This window comes from Brachypodium distachyon, chromosome 2 (genome assembly GCF_000005505.3).
Source record: "Brachypodium distachyon strain Bd21 chromosome 2, Brachypodium_distachyon_v3.0, whole genome shotgun sequence".
In the NCBI taxonomy this organism is placed as follows: domain Eukaryota; kingdom Viridiplantae; phylum Streptophyta; class Magnoliopsida; order Poales; family Poaceae; genus Brachypodium; species Brachypodium distachyon.
This window is the reverse complement of record NC_016132.3, coordinates 56,002,954-56,020,878: the sequence shown is the minus strand read 5'-3', so window position 1 is coordinate 56,020,878 and position 17,925 is coordinate 56,002,954. Positions and strand designations below refer to the sequence as shown.

At 45.1% G+C, this 17,925-nt stretch overlaps 4 protein-coding genes and 1 pseudogene across 7 annotated transcripts; 2 read left to right on the top strand and 3 right to left on the bottom strand.

The window, feature by feature from the left end:
• The first annotated feature begins 330 nt into the window (after positions 1-330).
• Positions 331-3,525, top strand: LOC100837781 (histone deacetylase HDT2). 2 transcript variants are annotated; one of them, XM_010234414.3, is made up of 10 exons: positions 331-558; positions 1,475-1,545; positions 1,653-1,867; positions 1,979-2,001; positions 2,083-2,127; positions 2,236-2,348; positions 2,452-2,586; positions 2,652-2,748; positions 2,827-2,959; positions 3,056-3,525. In XM_010234414.3, exons 1-10 carry the CDS (start codon positions 537-539, stop codon positions 3,108-3,110), a joined length of 909 nt encoding a protein of 302 aa, XP_010232716.1. In that variant the 5' UTR covers positions 331-536; the 3' UTR covers positions 3,111-3,525. The 2 variants fall into 2 exon arrangements, with proteins under 2 accessions (XP_010232716.1, XP_010232717.1); XM_010234415.3 differs by having other exon boundaries at positions 341-558; positions 2,833-2,959.
• Positions 3,526-3,774: 249 nt separating this feature from the next.
• Positions 3,775-8,754, bottom strand: LOC100837477 (histone deacetylase HDT2). 3 transcript variants are annotated; one of them, XM_024460102.1, is made up of 10 exons: positions 8,572-8,754; positions 6,466-6,533; positions 6,154-6,359; positions 6,043-6,065; positions 5,892-5,963; positions 5,584-5,717; positions 4,803-4,880; positions 4,606-4,693; positions 4,304-4,490; positions 3,775-4,211 (listed from the first exon to the last, which is right to left on the bottom strand). In XM_024460102.1, exons 1-10 carry the CDS (start codon positions 8,594-8,596, stop codon positions 4,148-4,150), a joined length of 945 nt encoding a protein of 314 aa, XP_024315870.1. In that variant the 5' UTR covers positions 8,597-8,754; the 3' UTR covers positions 3,775-4,147. The 3 variants fall into 3 exon arrangements, with proteins under 3 accessions (XP_024315870.1, XP_024315869.1, XP_003567378.1); XM_024460101.1 differs by having other exon boundaries at positions 4,606-4,702; positions 8,572-8,753; XM_003567330.4 differs by having other exon boundaries at positions 4,606-4,702; positions 5,892-5,948; positions 8,572-8,751.
• Positions 8,755-10,365: 1,611 nt separating this feature from the next.
• Positions 10,366-12,869, top strand: LOC100837172. The gene has a single exon (XM_003567329.3). The coding sequence runs from the start codon at positions 10,689-10,691 to the stop codon at positions 12,012-12,014; it is 1,326 nt and encodes a 441-aa protein (XP_003567377.2). The 5' UTR covers positions 10,366-10,688; the 3' UTR covers positions 12,015-12,869.
• On the bottom strand, positions 12,368-16,383 carry LOC112270644. Its single transcript, XM_024458508.1, has 3 exons — positions 16,216-16,383; positions 15,766-15,951; positions 12,368-12,514 (listed from the first exon to the last, which is right to left on the bottom strand). Exons 1-3 carry the CDS (start codon positions 16,345-16,347, stop codon positions 12,398-12,400), a joined length of 435 nt encoding a protein of 144 aa, XP_024314276.1. The 5' UTR covers positions 16,348-16,383; the 3' UTR covers positions 12,368-12,397.
• LOC100836863 lies at positions 12,694-15,769 on the bottom strand (annotated as a pseudogene).
• Positions 16,384-17,925: the final 1,542 nt, after the last annotated feature.

Below are 17,925 nucleotides of genomic sequence, written 5' to 3'. Positions count from 1 at the left end.
CCCAAACAAAAAATCTCGGTATCAATCTCAGTATGAAAATCAATCCAATCGAAAAATCAATGTCCAGACTTCGCCTCCACCGGCTCGTGCTTGATACACTTTCCGTTGTTCCGTAGCATCGCACGGGTTCTTTTGCTAGTATATCCTAAAATTTCAGATTGCAATTTGCAAACGTACCAGATAACCAGATATATACCATGCCCTTCATGGCAAAACTGTAATTTTGTGCCGCGTATATCATGTCCTTCAAGGCAAACTGGCTGCGAATTTCTGGTTTCAGATGCATGCTAGGGAAAGCCTGAGGTTTTACGGTTGCCCTTTCCCAATTCCAAAATCAGAAATCGTGGAAAGCAAAAGAACGAACGGCCAGATCTCACCGTGAGAAACAAACGGCCCAGGAGCGTCTGCCTCCCTTTAAATTTGGGGGACGATTACCTTCGCTCCTTTTATTCGCCTCCACAAACAAAACCCTAAACCCTCGCCTCTCCAATCCCCTTGGATTTTGCACGGCCGCGCCTTCGCTTCCTCGAGTCAGCATGACCATGATCAAGTTCTGGGGTAAACCATCCCTTCCCCTACATCGTACTCCAGGATTCGATTTGCGTTTTTTCAGATGGCGGGGTTGTTCCTGCTCCACGATTCGATTTGCGGATTTGTTTTTTAGAGCTTCCGGTTCGAATTTTGGTGCCTGGCAATCAACCGTGTCATCAATTGTTGCGTTTCCTGTACCTGTAGTATATGCTGGTGGTACTGTGCTGGTACGCGATTTTAAGTATTTCGTCCGGATGGTGGCCAACTGGCCATGTTACATGTTGGTTTGTTTTTTGACGGAATACATGTTGGTTTAGAGTTGAGGATTTGATCAGTTGAGGTTGCCTAGATTAGTTCATCTGGATGTTGGGAATTCCTAATGAAGGATGGAAAGTTAGTTTGGGGCTTATCTGTTTTATGCTTCACTGGAGAGAAAAGAAGCAATCCATTGGGTCGGGTGCTCTTATCATGATGGCTAGATTTGTGCTAGGATATTGGTCTTGCCCGTGTCGACTGCTGTTGAAATGTGCTCCTTTTCGGCGCTAGTTATTTGATAGCTGTATGTACTCATTCGATACTCTGGTGGTACCTTTGTACTTCACGGCAGCTATTTAATGGTAAGCTGTTTTTCCATTTAATAGTGATGCACTGATGATACCATCTGCTTTCTTTGGTCATCAGACATTACGGTTTATGGTGCAGTGGGATGGCATTGCGGCTCTGTAGTCTTTTTGTACAACTTTGTCTATTTCACTAACATTAGAATCTCTATTTTGGTGTTCGTAAAAAATAAACTCTATTTTTGTGAAGGGGCAATTTTCATTTGGTCATATAGTTTATGTAGCCTTTGTTAATGCCAAATTAATTATCCATCTTAAGAGTAAAATAACAATCTTGTGGATGTTTATTAAGTGGTTATGGCCTTATTGTTATCTTGGTACAGGCGTGGAAGTGAAGCCTGGACAGACTGTTTCTTGTGATGGCGGTCATGACCATATTATTCACGTCTCGCAGGTTTACCCATCTTGTGCCTATTTGCTTCCCAGTATTCTCTTAAGCTTTATCATCAGCCCCTTCTTAATCTATTGGATTTACTCCCATGTTCTGGTTATTGTTTTTAGGCTGCCCTTGTTGAAACAAAGAAAGGAAGTGGGAATGTAGTTGTATCTACTAAAATCGATGATCAGAAGGTGATCATAGGAACTTTGTCGGCTGAAAATCATCCTCAGATTCTCTGTGATTTGAACTTTCAGAAAAAATTTGAGCTATCACACAATTCAGAGACTGCCAGTGTCTTTGTGTGCGGTTACCAGTCTTTCATGCCTGATGAGTTTGAATATCCTTAACATTGGAGCTACTGCTCTACATTATTTTCAATTTGATCAGAGATATTTAAAATCTATCTTCTTAGCCATTGTTTCCTTGACCTGCTTGTTGCTTTCTTCACTCCTGATTCTAGCGAAGATGAAGGTACCTTCCTGGTTACATGTTGCAGCAGTATTTCATATTTCTCTGCCATAACAGATACTAACAAATATATCATTATTTCAGACGAAGTGGAAGCTGTAAACAATCAAGTCATCAATAATGTTGGTGGTATGCAATTTTTCTTTTATTACTTGAATCTTGATGACAATTTGTGTTCTCTCTTTAAGCTGTCTAAACTAACGGATCACATGTGCCTCTCTGTGTTCCATCTTTAAGGCATACATGAGGTAACGGCTCCTGCAAAGGATGGCAAAAAGGGAACAGATGGCAATGGCAGCGATGATGATTCTGATGATGATTTATTAGACTTATTATCTTCTGGTGATGATGTAAGTGCATTCTCTGATGATTATGCAAGTGCATTAGTCCTCACAGTTTTGTGAAATATTTACACTCTTAATATCCTCTATTTAAATGTTCTTTTTTCCCCAGGAAATGACTGATGATGATTCCAGTAGTGAAGAGGATGATACCACTAGTGAAGAGGATGATACCAGTAGTGAAGAGGATGATATCAGTAGTGAAGAGTCTTCAAGTGACGAGGAAGATGAAGAAACTCTTAAGGAGGTGTGCATCTAATTCTCTTTTCCATTTGCTTCTACAGCCTCATCTGACTTTTCTGTGCACTACAGCCTGAGATTAGCAAGAAGAGAGTGGCAGCAACTGCCTTGAAGGCTCCTGCTTCTGACAAGAAGGCAAAGATTGCAACACCATCTGGCCAGAAAACAGGTGATTTGATGCCTCACTGAGGTCCTGCGTCAACCTTATCACGGCACCCATGAGTGGCTTTTACTAAATATATATTAGCTTCAGATGACAAGAAGGCTACCCATGTGACAACTCCCCATCCAGCAAAGCAGGCCAAGACGCCGGCAAACAGCAAACCCAAGAAGTCCCCCAAATCCACTGGCGGAACCGTTGCCTGCAAGTCATGCAGCAAGTATGTATACAGCTTGGCAATTTAGTGTTCTGGTGTTCCAAACTACTGCCCTGTTTATTTAAATGTTGACCTGTTATTCTTGTCCGATTCTTTCAGGACATTTGGCAGTGATGCGGCACTCAAATCTCATGAAAAGGCAAAGCACGAGTGAGCTGCTAGTGGCGGCAACATGTAGCTGGATTATGAGTTGTGCTGCTGCTGCCTGGTGCTACGTCTCCAACTTCTATCATTCAATCAGCATTAGAATAGTGTTTTTGACCTTTAACCTGGAACATCTGAAAAGTCGTCTCTGCGGTTGGCTCTTTACTATCGTTCATATTTGAGAGTTCCTACTGTTCATATTTGAGATTTGTTGGTTTGGGTGAAATCACTGAAATGGCAGGCAGACAATTTTGGGGCATTGCTATGTTCATATTTGACTTCGTACTGTTCATATAGATTTTTAGTTCGGTCTGTGACTATTCTGATATTACTATGTGGAAGACTCTGCAGTTCCTATTACCTGTAAAAACCGCTCATGGGCACGCGGTGCTTGGATAAAAATATTTCACAGATTTTCTTACAAATTACTGAAATAGTTGCAAAGAAGCCACCTGTGCTTGTTGACCTGTGATTTTTATTATGTACTCGTTGAGCAAATAACACTTCTTCAAGAAAAATAGAATGGCAGCTCACATGGATTTTAACTGATGAGCCGGGTAATCAGATATTGATGCTAAAAGTACTTCGAAACAGTGTTACACGCCTGATTAGCGTGATAACCCAACTAGCATGAATAGAACGTTCGTTCCCCAAGAAGACAAACCATAGCTCACTAGCACTGAACAAACTTTATATTTATCATCTTTGCACGGGCAGAACAGCGATCAGAAAGCAAAATGCCACTTGCTACGAGTGTGAACTCAAGAATACAGATGAGTGCAAAATTCATCCTCAAGGAAACCGACAAACTGAACCCAACCAGCATAATTACAACGGATTTCAGAATCTTGGCACATATAACTGAAAAAAACAACGTAGCACAAGGGTGTCAAAGATTAAACATCCTGATGGTGCTTGTTGACCCGAGCTAGAAATGGTGACATCTTTACAGATCATTTCTGTCTCTGCGATATTAAAATTCAGCTAACAAGCATTGACCCATAGCTGGAACCTCACTCAGTCTTGCCAAAATGAATATCATTGAGGTCATTTGGCGGCACCATGCTTCATCCTGGAATGATCTTCGAGACCCATTGAGGAGTTGAATGTCCTGAAGAAGAGAAGTGTGTGCATGAGAATAGAACAGCATGCCAGCATTTATTTAGATGGCAAGAGATTCAAACAAATGGAACGAGGATTTGCCTGTTGCATGAATTGCAGAAGTAGCTGGCCGATTGCTTAGACTTGTCACTGTTTTCAGGTGTCTTCCTTGCATGTTTTGCTGGATGAGGGGTCGCAACATGAACATGCTCACTTATCTTATGAGCCTGTTTTGCTGGGTAAGGGGTCGCAACGTGGACATGCGCACTTTTCTTACCAACACAGCTGCCTGCATGCGAGTTCATCAAGTAGTGAGATTCCTGGGTTATGCAGAAAACATGAGTTCTGCAGATTAAAATTTTGAAGGACATTCTGCAGATTCAAATCAAAAGAAGACTTCACACCAGTTTTCTTGCCCACAGTTGGTGATGCTATATTTGTCTTCTTCGCTGAAGGTGTCTTCAGGGGTGTTTCCACTGGCCTCTTGTTGCCCTTCATTTTCTGCATATGTTAATTAATAACAAAAAAGGAGAACGTAAAAAGTTTCAGAATTTTACAGAAATAAAGCATAAAATAACAGTCTGTTTCAGAAATCTCACACCTTTGGAGTATGGTCCATATCTTGATCAGAACCCTTACTATCATTGTCATCACTGGGATCCTGTGCAGCAGTCTTATCCTGCATTTTCAGTATCAGGAAACTTAGCTAGCACACCTACAAATCCATCTCAGGTTTCACCCTCAGCAAAGTATCAATTTCCTAGATCACTAATTGGGCTACTGGCACTACTATTTGCGGATCTGTTATCCAATTCCAACTATTGAATAAAATGGCAGGTTGCATGAAAGTAGGGATTGAGTGCAGATGGAAAACACCGAGAATATTTTAATATCTTTATATACACTTTAAAGATTCGAGTCAGTGGTTGTCTGTTCACCCGAGACCACTCCCTAGCTTGTTACACAATCACTTGATTGCCACCTATTCAATGTGGTACATATATGTATCGTAATCGTCTAACTATAGTTGATTGGTTTGACGTACACTTTTGAGAATTCAGATGATTCTTTTCCCAAATAAATATTTTAAGAAAATTCTCTTATTTAAAGTAAAATTGAAAAATATGAGTGCATAAATATTTAAAATATGTAGCAACGCATGTGCGTTTAGCTAGTACATAAAAAACTGTCAAAATGCATGCTCGGTCAACATTAACTATTTTTTAGCAAAAAGATAACTGACTTATGTTAAGATGGTGATCACTGAACTTATTATCAATATCTTCAATGCATAATTCAGCATTAGAGCGAGAAAAAAAATTATCCAGCAAACAACGGTTTCATCACAACTCATGGTTGATAAGGTTAGCAAAGTTGCAAACCTTATGGTCACCCTCTGGCCCTTCAAGACTATCTGTTTCCTGAACTGCAGCCTTTGATATAGAGCATGGAGCATCAGCAGGCCTTGATGCAGTAAGCTTATTGACACCATGTGTAGCTTGATTGTTTTTGTAATCTGAAAGTAAATAATGTCAAAGAAATGTATGCTTCAAAGGTCAACGTAGCACAAAGGGGATACATGACAAAACACATCTTAGAACTACACATGTAAATCTGCCTAATATCCTCAAGTCAAAAGAATCAGTCTAGCCTCTTAAACAACAATTGGTATGCATATCAATGAATATACCATCTGTATTGGAGTCTAGTGGAATAGCCAATGGAACCTCCTCGTCAGAATCATCACCTGAAACATCAGATGCTACGGAAGTTATGCCAAGTTGCTACTGTACAAAAAATGCATCGTATATACTCAAAACTAGAGTAACAACCATGTTTACCTTCTTTAGAAGACGAGTTAGAAGTGAAAAAAGACAAGCAAGATGTTAAAGAATACAAATCCATATTCAAGCCACTCAGCAAACATTGAAGAAAGAAATATGGAAGGATATCTTTTCACGATCTTGAATTGGTAGCCAGTAAAGCAGATGTTGCTGGTCATTGAGGAGTGAACCAGCTCAAACTCCTTGTCAAACACCTGATCAGTTACAACCTGAGGATGCTTATCAACTGAAAGTGTGCCAAGCATAATCCTTTTACCACCAACGTTGACAAAAACTTCCACATTCTCTTTCATATTGTCAGCCTCCAGTGCTATCTATTGTAAACAAAAAAGCAAAAACTGAACAATAGACAAACTTGATCGACATCTAAATGGGCTGAAAGATGAATAATTACTTAATTAGTAAACCTTTGAATCGCACCTGTGAAATATGATAATGTGACTCTCCTGGGTCACATTTCACTGTCTCTCCAGGTTTGACAACAACTCCTGCAAATATTAGTATTCATGCAGAGTAATCATTAGTCATTTAATAAATGCAAGAAACTGGAAAACAAAGATATTTGTTGCTTTCTTAAGCCATCCCAAGCAACACACATCAAGCTATATTATATTTTCGAGAAAACGCAAAGCTTCTGCAGAATAAGGCCATGTCCAATGCAGGCGCTAATAGAGACGCTAGGGCAAATAATGCTAGCCAAACCAGAGTGGACGTTATTCCCAGCTTCAGGAATGGCATCACTGATTTAATTAGAGTCACATCTCACTGGTTCTTGGAGAGATTTGTTTTCCCGTCAAGCGACAGGCACTTCCACGTGCCATCTCAAACTAAACGAATTTGGTTCATCGTTATGGCTCATTGATTACGCATTCACCAGATCGAGTACTACTTGCTGGGAGTACACCTGCATGCCAGAGTCAAGCGACAGGCACTTCCACGTGCCATCTCAAACTAAACGAATTTGGTTAATCGTTATGGCTCATTGATTACGCGTGCACCAGATCGAGTACAACTTGCTAGGAGTGCACCTGCATGCCAGCTGCATTAAATTTGTGCCATACAGCTGCATGCAAGCAAAGGATTCAACAGCATCAAACATAGAGCGCAAATCTTCCAGGAAGCATCCAACAAAGAGCGCAAATCTTCTACTCCTTCCGTCCCATATTAAGTGACTCAAATTTGCTCAAATATGGATGTATCCATGCCTAAAAAGCGTCTAGATACATGTAATAGAAAGTCATTTAATATGAGACGGAGGGAGTAGAAAGCAACCAATATAGAAGTTAACCTATTTACTGTTTGTTGCGAGCCACAGCAAGGGCCTCCAGAGGAGGCATCGCAGCAACAGCAAGGAGGCATTGATGCAGCAGCTCCACTCATGCTTGTGCGCGGCCATCATGGCGATTGGCAATGACCTCACTCTCTGATTTGATGTTGAAGAGGGAGTCGAACAACTCGGAGTTGCAGGATGAGGAGCTGATGGAAGGGAACGAGGTGGTAGAGGGGAGAACAGCTGGTCCCTTGCACTGCTGGATGGCGATGGCGATGACACAGCTGGAAGAGCATGAAAGCTCTGGAGACTTCGGCTAAACCAGCAAGACAACAGAAGCTGATTTGCTGATGTTCTGAGATGGTATAGTTTGCGTTGAAGCTAATAGGCACTTACACAGAATTTTGCTACTTCGTCCGATCCATATTACTTGTCGTTGATTTAGTGCAACTTTGTACTAAATCCACGACAAGTAATATGGGTCGGAGGGAGTATTAAAATTTTACCTAACCTCCTGTAAAATAATTGGCTGTGCTGGAGATCGAGCCGTTTACGTAGACGCTTCTTGACATGGTATCTTCAAGCGTATATATAAGCACCTCTTCCATTGAAAATGGCCTAAAAGCTATTGGCAGCGCCAGCTGCCAATTACCACATCATGCTTATCTTGAAAATAAATACAGACCACGACAGAACATAGATTGAAGTTGAGGACAGCATACATTGCAAAGACAAATTTAATAACACATACACCGAGAGATAACAGCCAATCATCTTTCGCCTAAGAGAAACTTCCTAGTGTTTCTGGAAAGCTTTACAAGTTACAAGGTGGCCGTGTTGCCATCAATCACTGCTAACCAAATCCTAAGTTGTTGAAATTATACTGTAGTAGTTCACACAAACCAAAACCAGGAACATCACCAAACAGAGGCAGGAGACCACCACGTTACTCTCTCTATATCAAGACGCTCCAACAAAGTAAGGAAATAATTATGGTTCGTCTGCCCACATCCCCAATAAGGACAGAACAAACAGAAATCACAGAATTCCGCTACTTTTAACCGTAAAAAAATTCAGGAACAACCGATGAACCCTAGGTTGATCGGGACTGAGGTACATACAATCCATCACCACTACTCTCTTCCTACCGAAATCACTCCTTGCGGTTTGACGCGGATGCACAAAGAGCGCGGAGTGCCAAAGGAGAATGCCGTAAAATCGCGAACAAATTGGGGGTTCGGGAAGACGATACGCACCCCAGAAGCGGAGACCCTGCATCATCTCTGGTGAGGGGCAGGCCTTCGATGCGGCTCTCTCCTCCGCCGATTTCCTTAGGGTTTTGGAGGAGCGCAGTGGGGCGGAAGGAATGGGGGAAGCGAGGAGAGGAAGAGCCGTCGGTTCCTTTGGGTTTATGGGATGGAAAACAAGGAAGCGAAGGGTTTGGTTTCAACTCCGCGGCCCATGACCGTATCGTATTTTCTGTGTATGACGGTGGGTCCACGTGTTACCGTGATTTTTTTCCTAGTCGGTATTTTCAAGGCGAGCGCATACTGCACGGTTTAGAATTGAGCAGTTGCACGTTTAAAAAATCATCTTATTTCTAAGTCGTTTCTGTATCCAACAGAAATAAATCTTAACATATTTTTGAATTTTCGTGGAGTTCTCATTTTTTTTGGTGTATTTGAATGTTCACCACATACATCATGTTCCATTCAGAAATAACTAAATCCGATGCTTTATACTAAGGGCATGTAACTCGTGCAAATGAGCTCTCGATGAATCCATCCTTGGATCCCACGGTTTTCTTTTCGTTTCTTTTCATGGCAAATGGCATTTTTGCTTCAATTATTTTCTCATAATTCAGGCTTAGCTACACCATATGAACATTGGTACACACGTTTTCCCAATAAAAGCATGAGCGCGTAGAGGTGTGATACATGGGTGCTCAATTTAAGAATTGAAGCAACATAAATATGCTACACTACGAAATCTGTTGTTGTGGGGAATAAGACTGGTCGAACAAGTTGCAAAGGAAGTTTTTGATGCAGCGACTGGATGGAATACTTTTCTGTACCGTCTTACTATTTCGAAGGTCCTGGGTAGGAAGGCTTGGGGATGGACACGGCTGAAGACTGTCTGTGGCTTCAACGAAGGAGATGGAAAAAGAGGTGGCTTCAAGGAGCTATCCGTTGTGTGGCTCAGGCATCAGTTGGCGAACACACTGATTAGAGGCTCTCTGTGCTTTTAGCTAGCGTTCTTTTGCTTGTGTGTTAATTGGTTCCATGAGTTTTGTGTAGACTCCTGCTTTAAATTTCTGCCTCCTTTTGCCCGTTTTTGAACATATGTTCAAACCTTGTATGGGAGAGCCCCTCTTTTTTTAAAAAAAAAATACGAATCGCGGTTACCATTCAATTTTTTTCCGCAGAACTACGACTCTCGAGGCATGATTTCTCAAATGACCAAAAACTTCTAGCGTTTTTTTTAGACATGTGTTGCTCGTACGTAAGTGTCTACTCCTTCTGTTTCATAATTTTTGTCGACATATTACATGTATCTAGACACATTTTAGAAATAGATACATTCATTTTGGTCAAATTTGAGACACGAATTACGAAACTGACGGAGTGCGCCCGAAAACAGTGATCTGAAACCTGAGATATCGCCGTACAATCGCAGCTGCACGCAAATCGTCACACGGACGCCGCGGCCGTGGAGAGGGATCCCAAGACCGAAGATCTCCAGGCCCATCCATACCTTGCGTTGGCTTTGGGGCACCAAAACAGACACAAGACTCATCGTCGCATCGCAGAACCTGATGGAATCCGGGCCAAAGCGCACAGTCAGTCACGGCCTTGATGTTAATCTGATCAAACGGTATCTCCATTGCCATGGCTTGCACGTACGTACTTCTCAGCAGATTCTACGAAAGCATTCATGTGCAGCAGAAGTTTTGCTTTCCTCCATGTCCAGCATCAGCAGACGTGAGTATCGACAGAAGACACTTTTTCAGAAAGATTTCCGACGCCATCTTTCTTGTACAACTGCTACGAGACGACCGGAGGGAGTCTCATCATCATACATACTGGGTGGCAACTGGCGAGGAAGCCGTCGTGGCACGGCAACGAGAAATTCCAAGACAAGTACTGTAACGTAGCAGTACAAGTGTTGGGATAAATGTCCATGGCGCCGGAAGTTTGCTTGCCCCGGTCACAAACCAAACGATACCTTCCTTGCCTCCCGTTCCCTCCAAAATTCTCGCTCACCCCTTCATCATCTTCTGCTTCTTCTTCTTCCAACTGCAGCTCCCCCGCTATCCATCCCCGCCTCGCACATAGCCGACCGTTCGGTACATTACAACATTTCCGATCTATCCATGAGCAAATTATTACAAGCGGCGGCAGCGGCAGCGGCAGCGGCCGCAGCTGGCGGGGAGCGTCCGCCGAGCCGCGGCCGTGCGCCGCCGTCGCGGGCGGGCCGCCATCCCAGCGCGAGCGCGCAGCCGCAGAGAGAAAGCCCACCGTCGCGCCCGGAGAGCAGCGCCGCCATGGCGGCCCGCACGAAGCGCGACACTCGTGAATACGTCACGTTCCGGGAACCGCCGGGAACAGGAAGGGGCGCCGAAGAAGACGCGCCGTGGCATCATCCCGGCGAAGGGCAGCAGCAGTACCCGCCGGGCGACGCCGTACCGCCGGCGCCGCGTGGGCAGCCCAAGTACGTGCCGCCGTCGCAGTGGAGGCGGGAGCCAATGCCGGGGCACGTCGGTGCGCCGCCGCCGCCGCGGCGAGGCGCGCGCGGCTTCAGCAGCACCAAGACCATCGAGCGCGTGAGCACGATCCCGCCGGAGCCGGACGACAATAACGGGGCCCGGCGAGGCGGCGGCGCGCGCTTGGGCAGCACCAAGACCATCGAGCGCGTGAGCACGATCCCGCCGGATCACAACGGCAGGTCACCGCCGCAGGGGCAGCATTACTCGCCCACGACAACGCAGCCACACTTTCCTCAAGGCCAACAACAATACCAGCCTCACTACTCGCCCCCACAGCCGGGGCACCAACAACACCAAAACCAGCACGGCAAGTCGCCGCTCATCCTGCCCCCAAGGCGCGGGAAGCGGCGGCCGGCGGCATACATCTTCACCTTCTGCTGCATCTTCTTCTGGCTGCTCGTCATCGGCATCGGGGGCGCCGTCCTGGCCATCTACCTCATCTACCACCCACAACCCCCGAAGCTCCGCGTAAACGACGCGACACTAAACTCCGGCTACATCGACGAGCTCCGGACCCGGACCGGCCGGCAGACGCTCACCCTGAACGCCGACGTGAGCGTGCTAGCCTCCTTCTACAACCCAAACACCAAGATCGACATCGTGCTGCGGTACATGCAGCTGGACCTCTACTTCGAGGGGAACCTGGTCGGGACGCAGGCCGTGTGGCCGGCGCCCATGCGGCAGGCGCCCAAGGGGTTCGTGCTCCGGAGCGTGCATATTGAGGTCAGCGAGGTGAGGCTGTCCAGAGGGGATGCGTTGTCGTGGAGGAACGCCACGTTGAAGGGCGGGCCCGTGGCGTTGCAGCTTGCCGGAAGGTTGCGCACGGAGATGGATTTTGGGAAGTGGCTGCCGTTTCGGTACTGGATTTACCCCCGGTGCTCGCTCTGGTTCGACCCGCCGCCCAGCGGCGCCTTGCTACGGGCGCGATGCTGATGAAGAATTGTTTGCTGTTGATCCTGATGACCGATTTGCTTTGATTAGTATGTCCATTTTTTTTTCTTCGTCTGCTAGCCTTTTTTCCTTTTTGATCGAACATATCGAGAAAATGTGCAAGGAAAGAATAACATGTAGTTTTTGGATGGTTGTTTTATGTGACCAAAAGAATTTGGGTGAGGGGCAAAGAGGGCAGTCACCCAAAGGCCAAAGCCAGCTTGGTCTGGATTGCGTGTCCTTGTCAAGGAGCAGAAAGATGCCTTTCCGGCCGGTCCTCCCAAGTAATCTACTCCACCACTGTTTGTTTATCCAGAGTGATCAGGGCCTATAATTTGTAACTTCTCTAGTTCTCTGACGACCTCACGCTCAAGCCATTACAATCATCAGAGGCTTTCAGGGAAGGACCAAAGCATACTCAACCATCTGCTGAAGGCAGCTGTGTCTCTTTGAACTACAGGCTCTAGTTTCCTCTTGCCGAATTTAGGATGACCGTCAGAGACCTGTTTAATATTGAACCGTTGTAGGGTTACAAACAATACTACTGCCACATTTCAGAACTGCTGCAGAAGCAGAGTTCAAAGCAGAATGTATGTTACTTTATTACCAACCCAGAACCTATCTACACATACAAAAAATATGACAAGAAAAACTCATTTACTTCCCTCTGAATAGCCTTTGCTGCCACACAATCAAAATAAAGATTCATTTGTAACCTGTAGGTTTCAGCGCCAGAAAACTTTGAGTAAACCCCATACATGTCAAAGTACTAGCAAATGAATACACAGAACTTCCACATAGAAATTCTTTTACAACCCAGGGAGAATAGAAATATTAGAGACACGCTCACACTTTACTTGATTACTTCAGCACCACGCGATGCAAACCTCGTTCAGGGACTTGACCTGGAAAGACGATATGCCGCAATCTTCTTGGTTACCTTCTCTTGCATGTTGTCCACATACTGGTAGAATGCACATCTCCATGTCTCGCTGCGGAAACAGAACACGCCCCAGTACAACCAGAACCCGGAGATGAACCCAGCAGCCGCAAAGCAATACACCCACAATGTCTCTCTGTCTTCAGCCTGTCCCATTTCATTCTGCGTTGATGTCGATGAGTTCACACAGTCCTTCAACGGGAAACCACATAGCCCTGGATTGTTGCTGTATATTGATGGGTCTACGAGCGTCTGCAGTTGACTGCCTGTTGGTATCCTCCCTGATAATCCATTGCTGGACAGGTTCAGAGCACTCATGCCTTTCAAATCTGCAAAGCTCAGAGGAATTTCCCCCGAGAGTTGGTTCTCGGAAAGGTCCAAGGCTTCTAGCAGTACCAGATTGCCAATATCTTTGGGGATACAACCTGATAGATGATTTCCTGACAAGTTCAGGTACATGAGCCCAAGAAGGGTCGTGAGCCCATTTGGTATCTCTTGTGAAAGAGAGTTGCCAGATAAGTCAATACCCTACATGCCTTCAGCTATCATCATGATTGTGTATACATGATCCACATTCTTCCAAACGATTTGAATCTGCTGTGGATGCATGTAGTAGCTAGCATACACATAGTCAGTGGTTTTCTGTTCACGTGTCATGGCAGTAAAATTTGCAAAATCATTTGGAAGGGGTCCAGCGAGCTTGTTTTTTGACAAGTCCAATAGCTGGAGAAACCGGAATTGTACTATCTCGTGGGGTATGGCGCCGTCAAACATGTTTGATGACAATCGAAGAAATTTGAGTTCAGGCAAGCTCTTGCTTACCCAAGAAGGTATTGCACCTGAGAAACTATTGCCTCCAAGATCTAGAGTGATTAGGTCTTTGCATTCCTTAAGAACCAAAGGAAATGTTCCTTTGAAATGGTTATTGGCTAGGTGTAGATAGCTAAGACTACACATCCTCGAGAACGGAACTGTCCCACTGAAAGAGTTGCTGGTCAGATCCACGAAACTCAAATGTGGCATGTCCCAGAAACACTTGGAGAGACCTCCATGGAAGGCATTGTTTGATAGGTCTAAGAAGTATAAACGAGTATAATTGCAGAAAAATACCTCGCGCTGATCTGTGAGAAGCGTGCCAAACAACAGGTTTTGCCTGAAAGCCAACATCTGAAGCTGTCGTGGATGCCGCTCACCAAAACATTCCTTTAGGTCTGCAACGATGTTGTTTGCTGTGAAATCAACAAACTCCAGGGTTGTGCAGTTTTTTGAAACGTCTGGTGGTGAATGCCCGTAAATCCATTGTGTAGACACTAACAAGTGCTCCTCCTACGCAAATGGATGATGGGAACAACCCAGAGAAGTTGTTGTTTGGAATCTGGACCCTTTCCAGGAGGCTGCTATTCCCAAACTCTGGGATGATGGGGCCTTCCAGCTGATTTGCTGACAGAAGCAAATATTGGAGGTTTATCAAACGGGAGATGGTACCTGTAGCTGCCCTTCCAAATAGTTACATCAAAGTACATGCCCCGTAGTTCCGTCATGTTCCCGATTTCAAGTGGTATGCTCCCTGTCAGGTTGTTGTTTTCAAGATCCAGATATCTGACCTTGGTTTTGGTGAGTGGCATCCACAACAGCTTCAGATGTTGGCTTTCAGGCAAAACCTGTTGTTTGGCACGCTCAATTGTTGGTGGGATTGATCCAGTCAAAGTAAGGGAGTCGAGAAAGAGCTCCTCCAAGCTCGTCAGGTTACCAATCTCTTCAGGTAGCGTGCTATCGAGCCCCAAATGTTTGAGGCGCAGTTCAACGAGGTGCTTCAGCTGCCCAATGCTGCGTGGAATGGAGCCACTCAAATACTCGCTGTACGTGATTTGCAACACGACTAAGCTCGTAAGGTTGCCAATCCCTGCTGGAATTGTACCATATAGACCTTCCTCGAACAGGGTGAGTCTCTTCAGGTGGGGAAAGGCTGAGAAGTCCAACTGGTGAAGCGTGCCATTCAAACTTGCGGCAGAAAGGTCAAGCTCTGTGATGTGCCTGGCCGAGTTGCAGTTGATGTACTCCCAGTTGCAAAGGCCGGTGGAGTTGGCCAACGACCATGATCCAAGGGACCCATCGGTACTGGCAAAGCTAGCCTTCCAGTTCACAAGTGCTTCAGCTTCAGGCCGGATCCCGGCTCTCGCCATCGCCGGAGAGACCGAACATAGCAGGAGACAAGTGCAAGAGAGCATGAGGAGACTTACAGGATGGAGGTCCTTCATGATGGCTTCGGTATGGTTGGAGGCTTATTGCACCAGGGAAGATAAAAACCTCTGGAGTCTGGGTGAGCCGCCGGCCGGTTGTTCATTACAGCATCGTCTGGTGGACTACAAATTCCTAGTCAATGTCCTACTGTTAAGGACAAGCTACATGCTAATTTGTCTTTATAGAGGGGTCGCCATAAGAATTATAAATTACAAATAGTATGATGTGTGCATTTGTCATTATCAGGGTGGCATTTGGAAGTCCAGGACCGGTTCCCCTTTTTGAAGAAAAAAAAACTTGAAAGTCCAGGACTCCAGGTATTATAACCCTCATGCACACAGGTAAGATAGCTCCCTAACGAGGCTATTCATCTTGTTATCCTTTCCTTGTCTAGTATCAAAACATCGTAATTCTCCGATTAATTAGTTGACATCAGAGCTATTTGGATATACTCGTATAAGAAATAGAATGAGCAATTCTACCGAGACTACTACTACCACAACTACAAGGTACCGGGTACCTCGGTGGTATCCATAGTTGATCTGCGTAGGGGTAGGATGATCATTTACGTACCACAGATTTCAGCCTCGCCATTATTCTCCCGGATCCAGCCCTATCCTCAGATCCATCCTGAAAATATGAAACGACTCTTGGGGTTCCCTCTGCGATGGCAACACCTCTGATTCCTTCCACCGGCGCAAGCCGGCCATCTGCTTGCCGTCCCTTGCTCCCTGCCACGCAAGCCACGGTGCCTCCACGCTGCAGGAACTAAAGTGAATCAAATCAAAACGGGTATACACAAATTGTACCTGTTGTAGGACGTACTGTAGAAGGACTAGCAGCCGGTGGCACAGAGAGCCCCGAGCCCTAGGATAGACAAAGGGAGAGAGTGAGAGGGCCAGAGGGGTCGTTGCAGGATGGAGGAGAGGAGAGGGAGGGTCCGCTGCGCCGTTGCGGGATGGAGGGGAGGGGGAGAAAGGGGCTGCTGCGGGTTGGAGCGGAGGGAGGCATACTTGAGCTCACCGTCGTTGCCTCGTTGGAGCAAGCCTCGTGCGACGGCGCGAGCAGCAGAAGCAACGGAGAGCCGATTCGACCAGGAATGCACCGACGGGCTCGCCGAGAGTTGCAGGGGGGCGGCTGGGCTTGCCAGGCCATCGCCGCACTGTACTTGAGCAAGGAGAAATCGATGAGGGGAATAAAATTACAAGTACTCTGTACCAGGTAGAGTACTTTACTATCCTCGTCAACTTGGTACCTCTACCTGGTCGCTCGAAATACACATTTTTTTTGACAGCACTCGAAATACGCACGGCCATGAAATTGTTCTTCACAAAGGGAATGTGTCCAAAGTCGTCTACACAACGTACAGTCACAGAAGAAGAGTCTGGCTGTTAGACGACTCCAATGACTCCGTCGTCCACTCTGTCGACGTCCTCCATGTTTCCTTGTAATCGTGTGAAGTGATGCAGTTATAGTTATGTATCTATAAATACTCTGTAACCCAACTTCTATTGAATGAACAACAGACAATCTATCTATTCCCGATTAGCATGGGATCAGAGCATGAGTCTCGGGTTCGACTCCTGGCCAACGCAGTATTTTAAACAAATATTTGCGGCTCTTCAAACAAACGTCAAAATAGCCAAAGAAAGCAAAGACGTAGGGAGAGTGTTGAAGTAAATTGTCTAGCCTCTTTTCATCAGTCCAGGCTTTTGGTTCAGATGGCTAGCACATGCAGTTCAATACTAGCCACAAGGCAAAATATCGACGAGAAGCCCAAGATAATAATCACTCCAGCTCGTTTGGCACCCCTCCTTTCATTTTTCATTTGGTAGAAATGAAATGAAATCTAATTTTTGTTAGTATTTTATCTGGTTGAATACTTGAATTTGAGTTCCGGGTTCAAAAATCATGTTTGTCTACCACATGGATTTGAAGAGTATGGGACAATTTTAAAAAATTGATGACTTTTACAGATCGTTTGGCTACCAAGAATTCATTTCATTTGATCAAAAATGAAATGAAATCCTATTTTTGATAGGATTTCATTCGGTTCAATTTGAATTCCGGGTTGAAAAATCATGTTTGTCTATCACATGGAATTGAAGAGTGAGAGACAATTCTAGAGAAATGATGATTTTTAGAGAGGAATTGAGCCTAATTATAGTGTGATTTCATGAAATTTGAGATTGAATTCCTGTGGCTAATTCCGTGCCAACCAAACAAGTTGTTTTTTGAATTCAAAATGAATTCTACAATTCTATACCCAAATAATGGGTGCCAAACGAGCTATTAGAGAGGAATTGAGGTTAGTTGTAGACTTGCAGTGTGATTTCATGAAATTGCAAATTGAAGTCATCTAGCCAATTCCGTGCCAATTCTAGCTCCAAATAACTGCCAACCGAGCTGTCACTGTAAAAACTAGCAATTGTGACCATACATGTGATCTCATGAATCACGAATACATGTTGGAAAAAGTAGCCAAACTAGCCACCCAACGACTGGCTTGCATGTCCTTGTCCAGAAAAATGCCTTCCTTCCTCGAGACCTCGACTCGTTTCCACTCTTCAGACTTTCAGATAGGCCGAGCTCAAGGACGAGTTCGCTTGTCAGCAACTCAACAACCCCCACCGTACAACCAGCTTCTCAGCTGAGGTGGCCACCTCAGTTTCTGTCCAGTTAAGGGCCTTTGGACATCTTCAGACCTTGCAAGTTCCCTAATCACCAGTTTTC

Coding starts and splice junctions, on each gene's coding strand:
- LOC100837781 (XM_010234414.3), top strand. CDS start 537: ATGACCATGATCAAGTTCTGGG. Junction 2,587..2,651: donor ATGAAGAAACTCTTAAGGAG/GTGTGCATCTAA, acceptor TGTGCACTACAG/CCTGAGATTAGCAAGAAGAG. Junction 2,749..2,826: donor ACCATCTGGCCAGAAAACAG/GTGATTTGATGC, acceptor AATATATATTAG/CTTCAGATGACAAGAAGGCT.
- LOC100837477 (XM_024460101.1), bottom strand. CDS start 8,596: ATGATGCAGGGTCTCCGCTTCTGGG. Junction 6,360..6,465: donor CACATTATCATATTTCACAG/GTGCGATTCAAA, acceptor TGTTTACAATAG/ATAGCACTGGAGGCTGACAA. Junction 5,718..5,891: donor ACTAGACTCCAATACAGATG/GTATATTCATTG, acceptor ATTTACTTTCAG/ATTACAAAAACAATCAAGCT.
- LOC100837172 (XM_003567329.3), top strand. CDS start 10,689: ATGAGCAAATTATTACAAGCGGCGGCAGCGGCAGCGGCAGCGGCCGCA.
- LOC112270644 (XM_024458508.1), bottom strand. CDS start 16,347: ATGGCCTGGCAAGCCCAGCCGCCCCCCTGCAACTCTCGGCGAGCCCGT. Junction 15,952..16,215: donor GCTCCAACGAGGCAACGACG/GTGAGCTCAAGT, acceptor TAGTTCCTGCAG/CGTGGAGGCACCGTGGCTTG. Junction 12,515..15,765: donor TGGCGAGGCTGAAATCTGTG/GTACGTAAATGA, acceptor AATATTAAACAG/GTCTCTGACGGTCATCCTAA.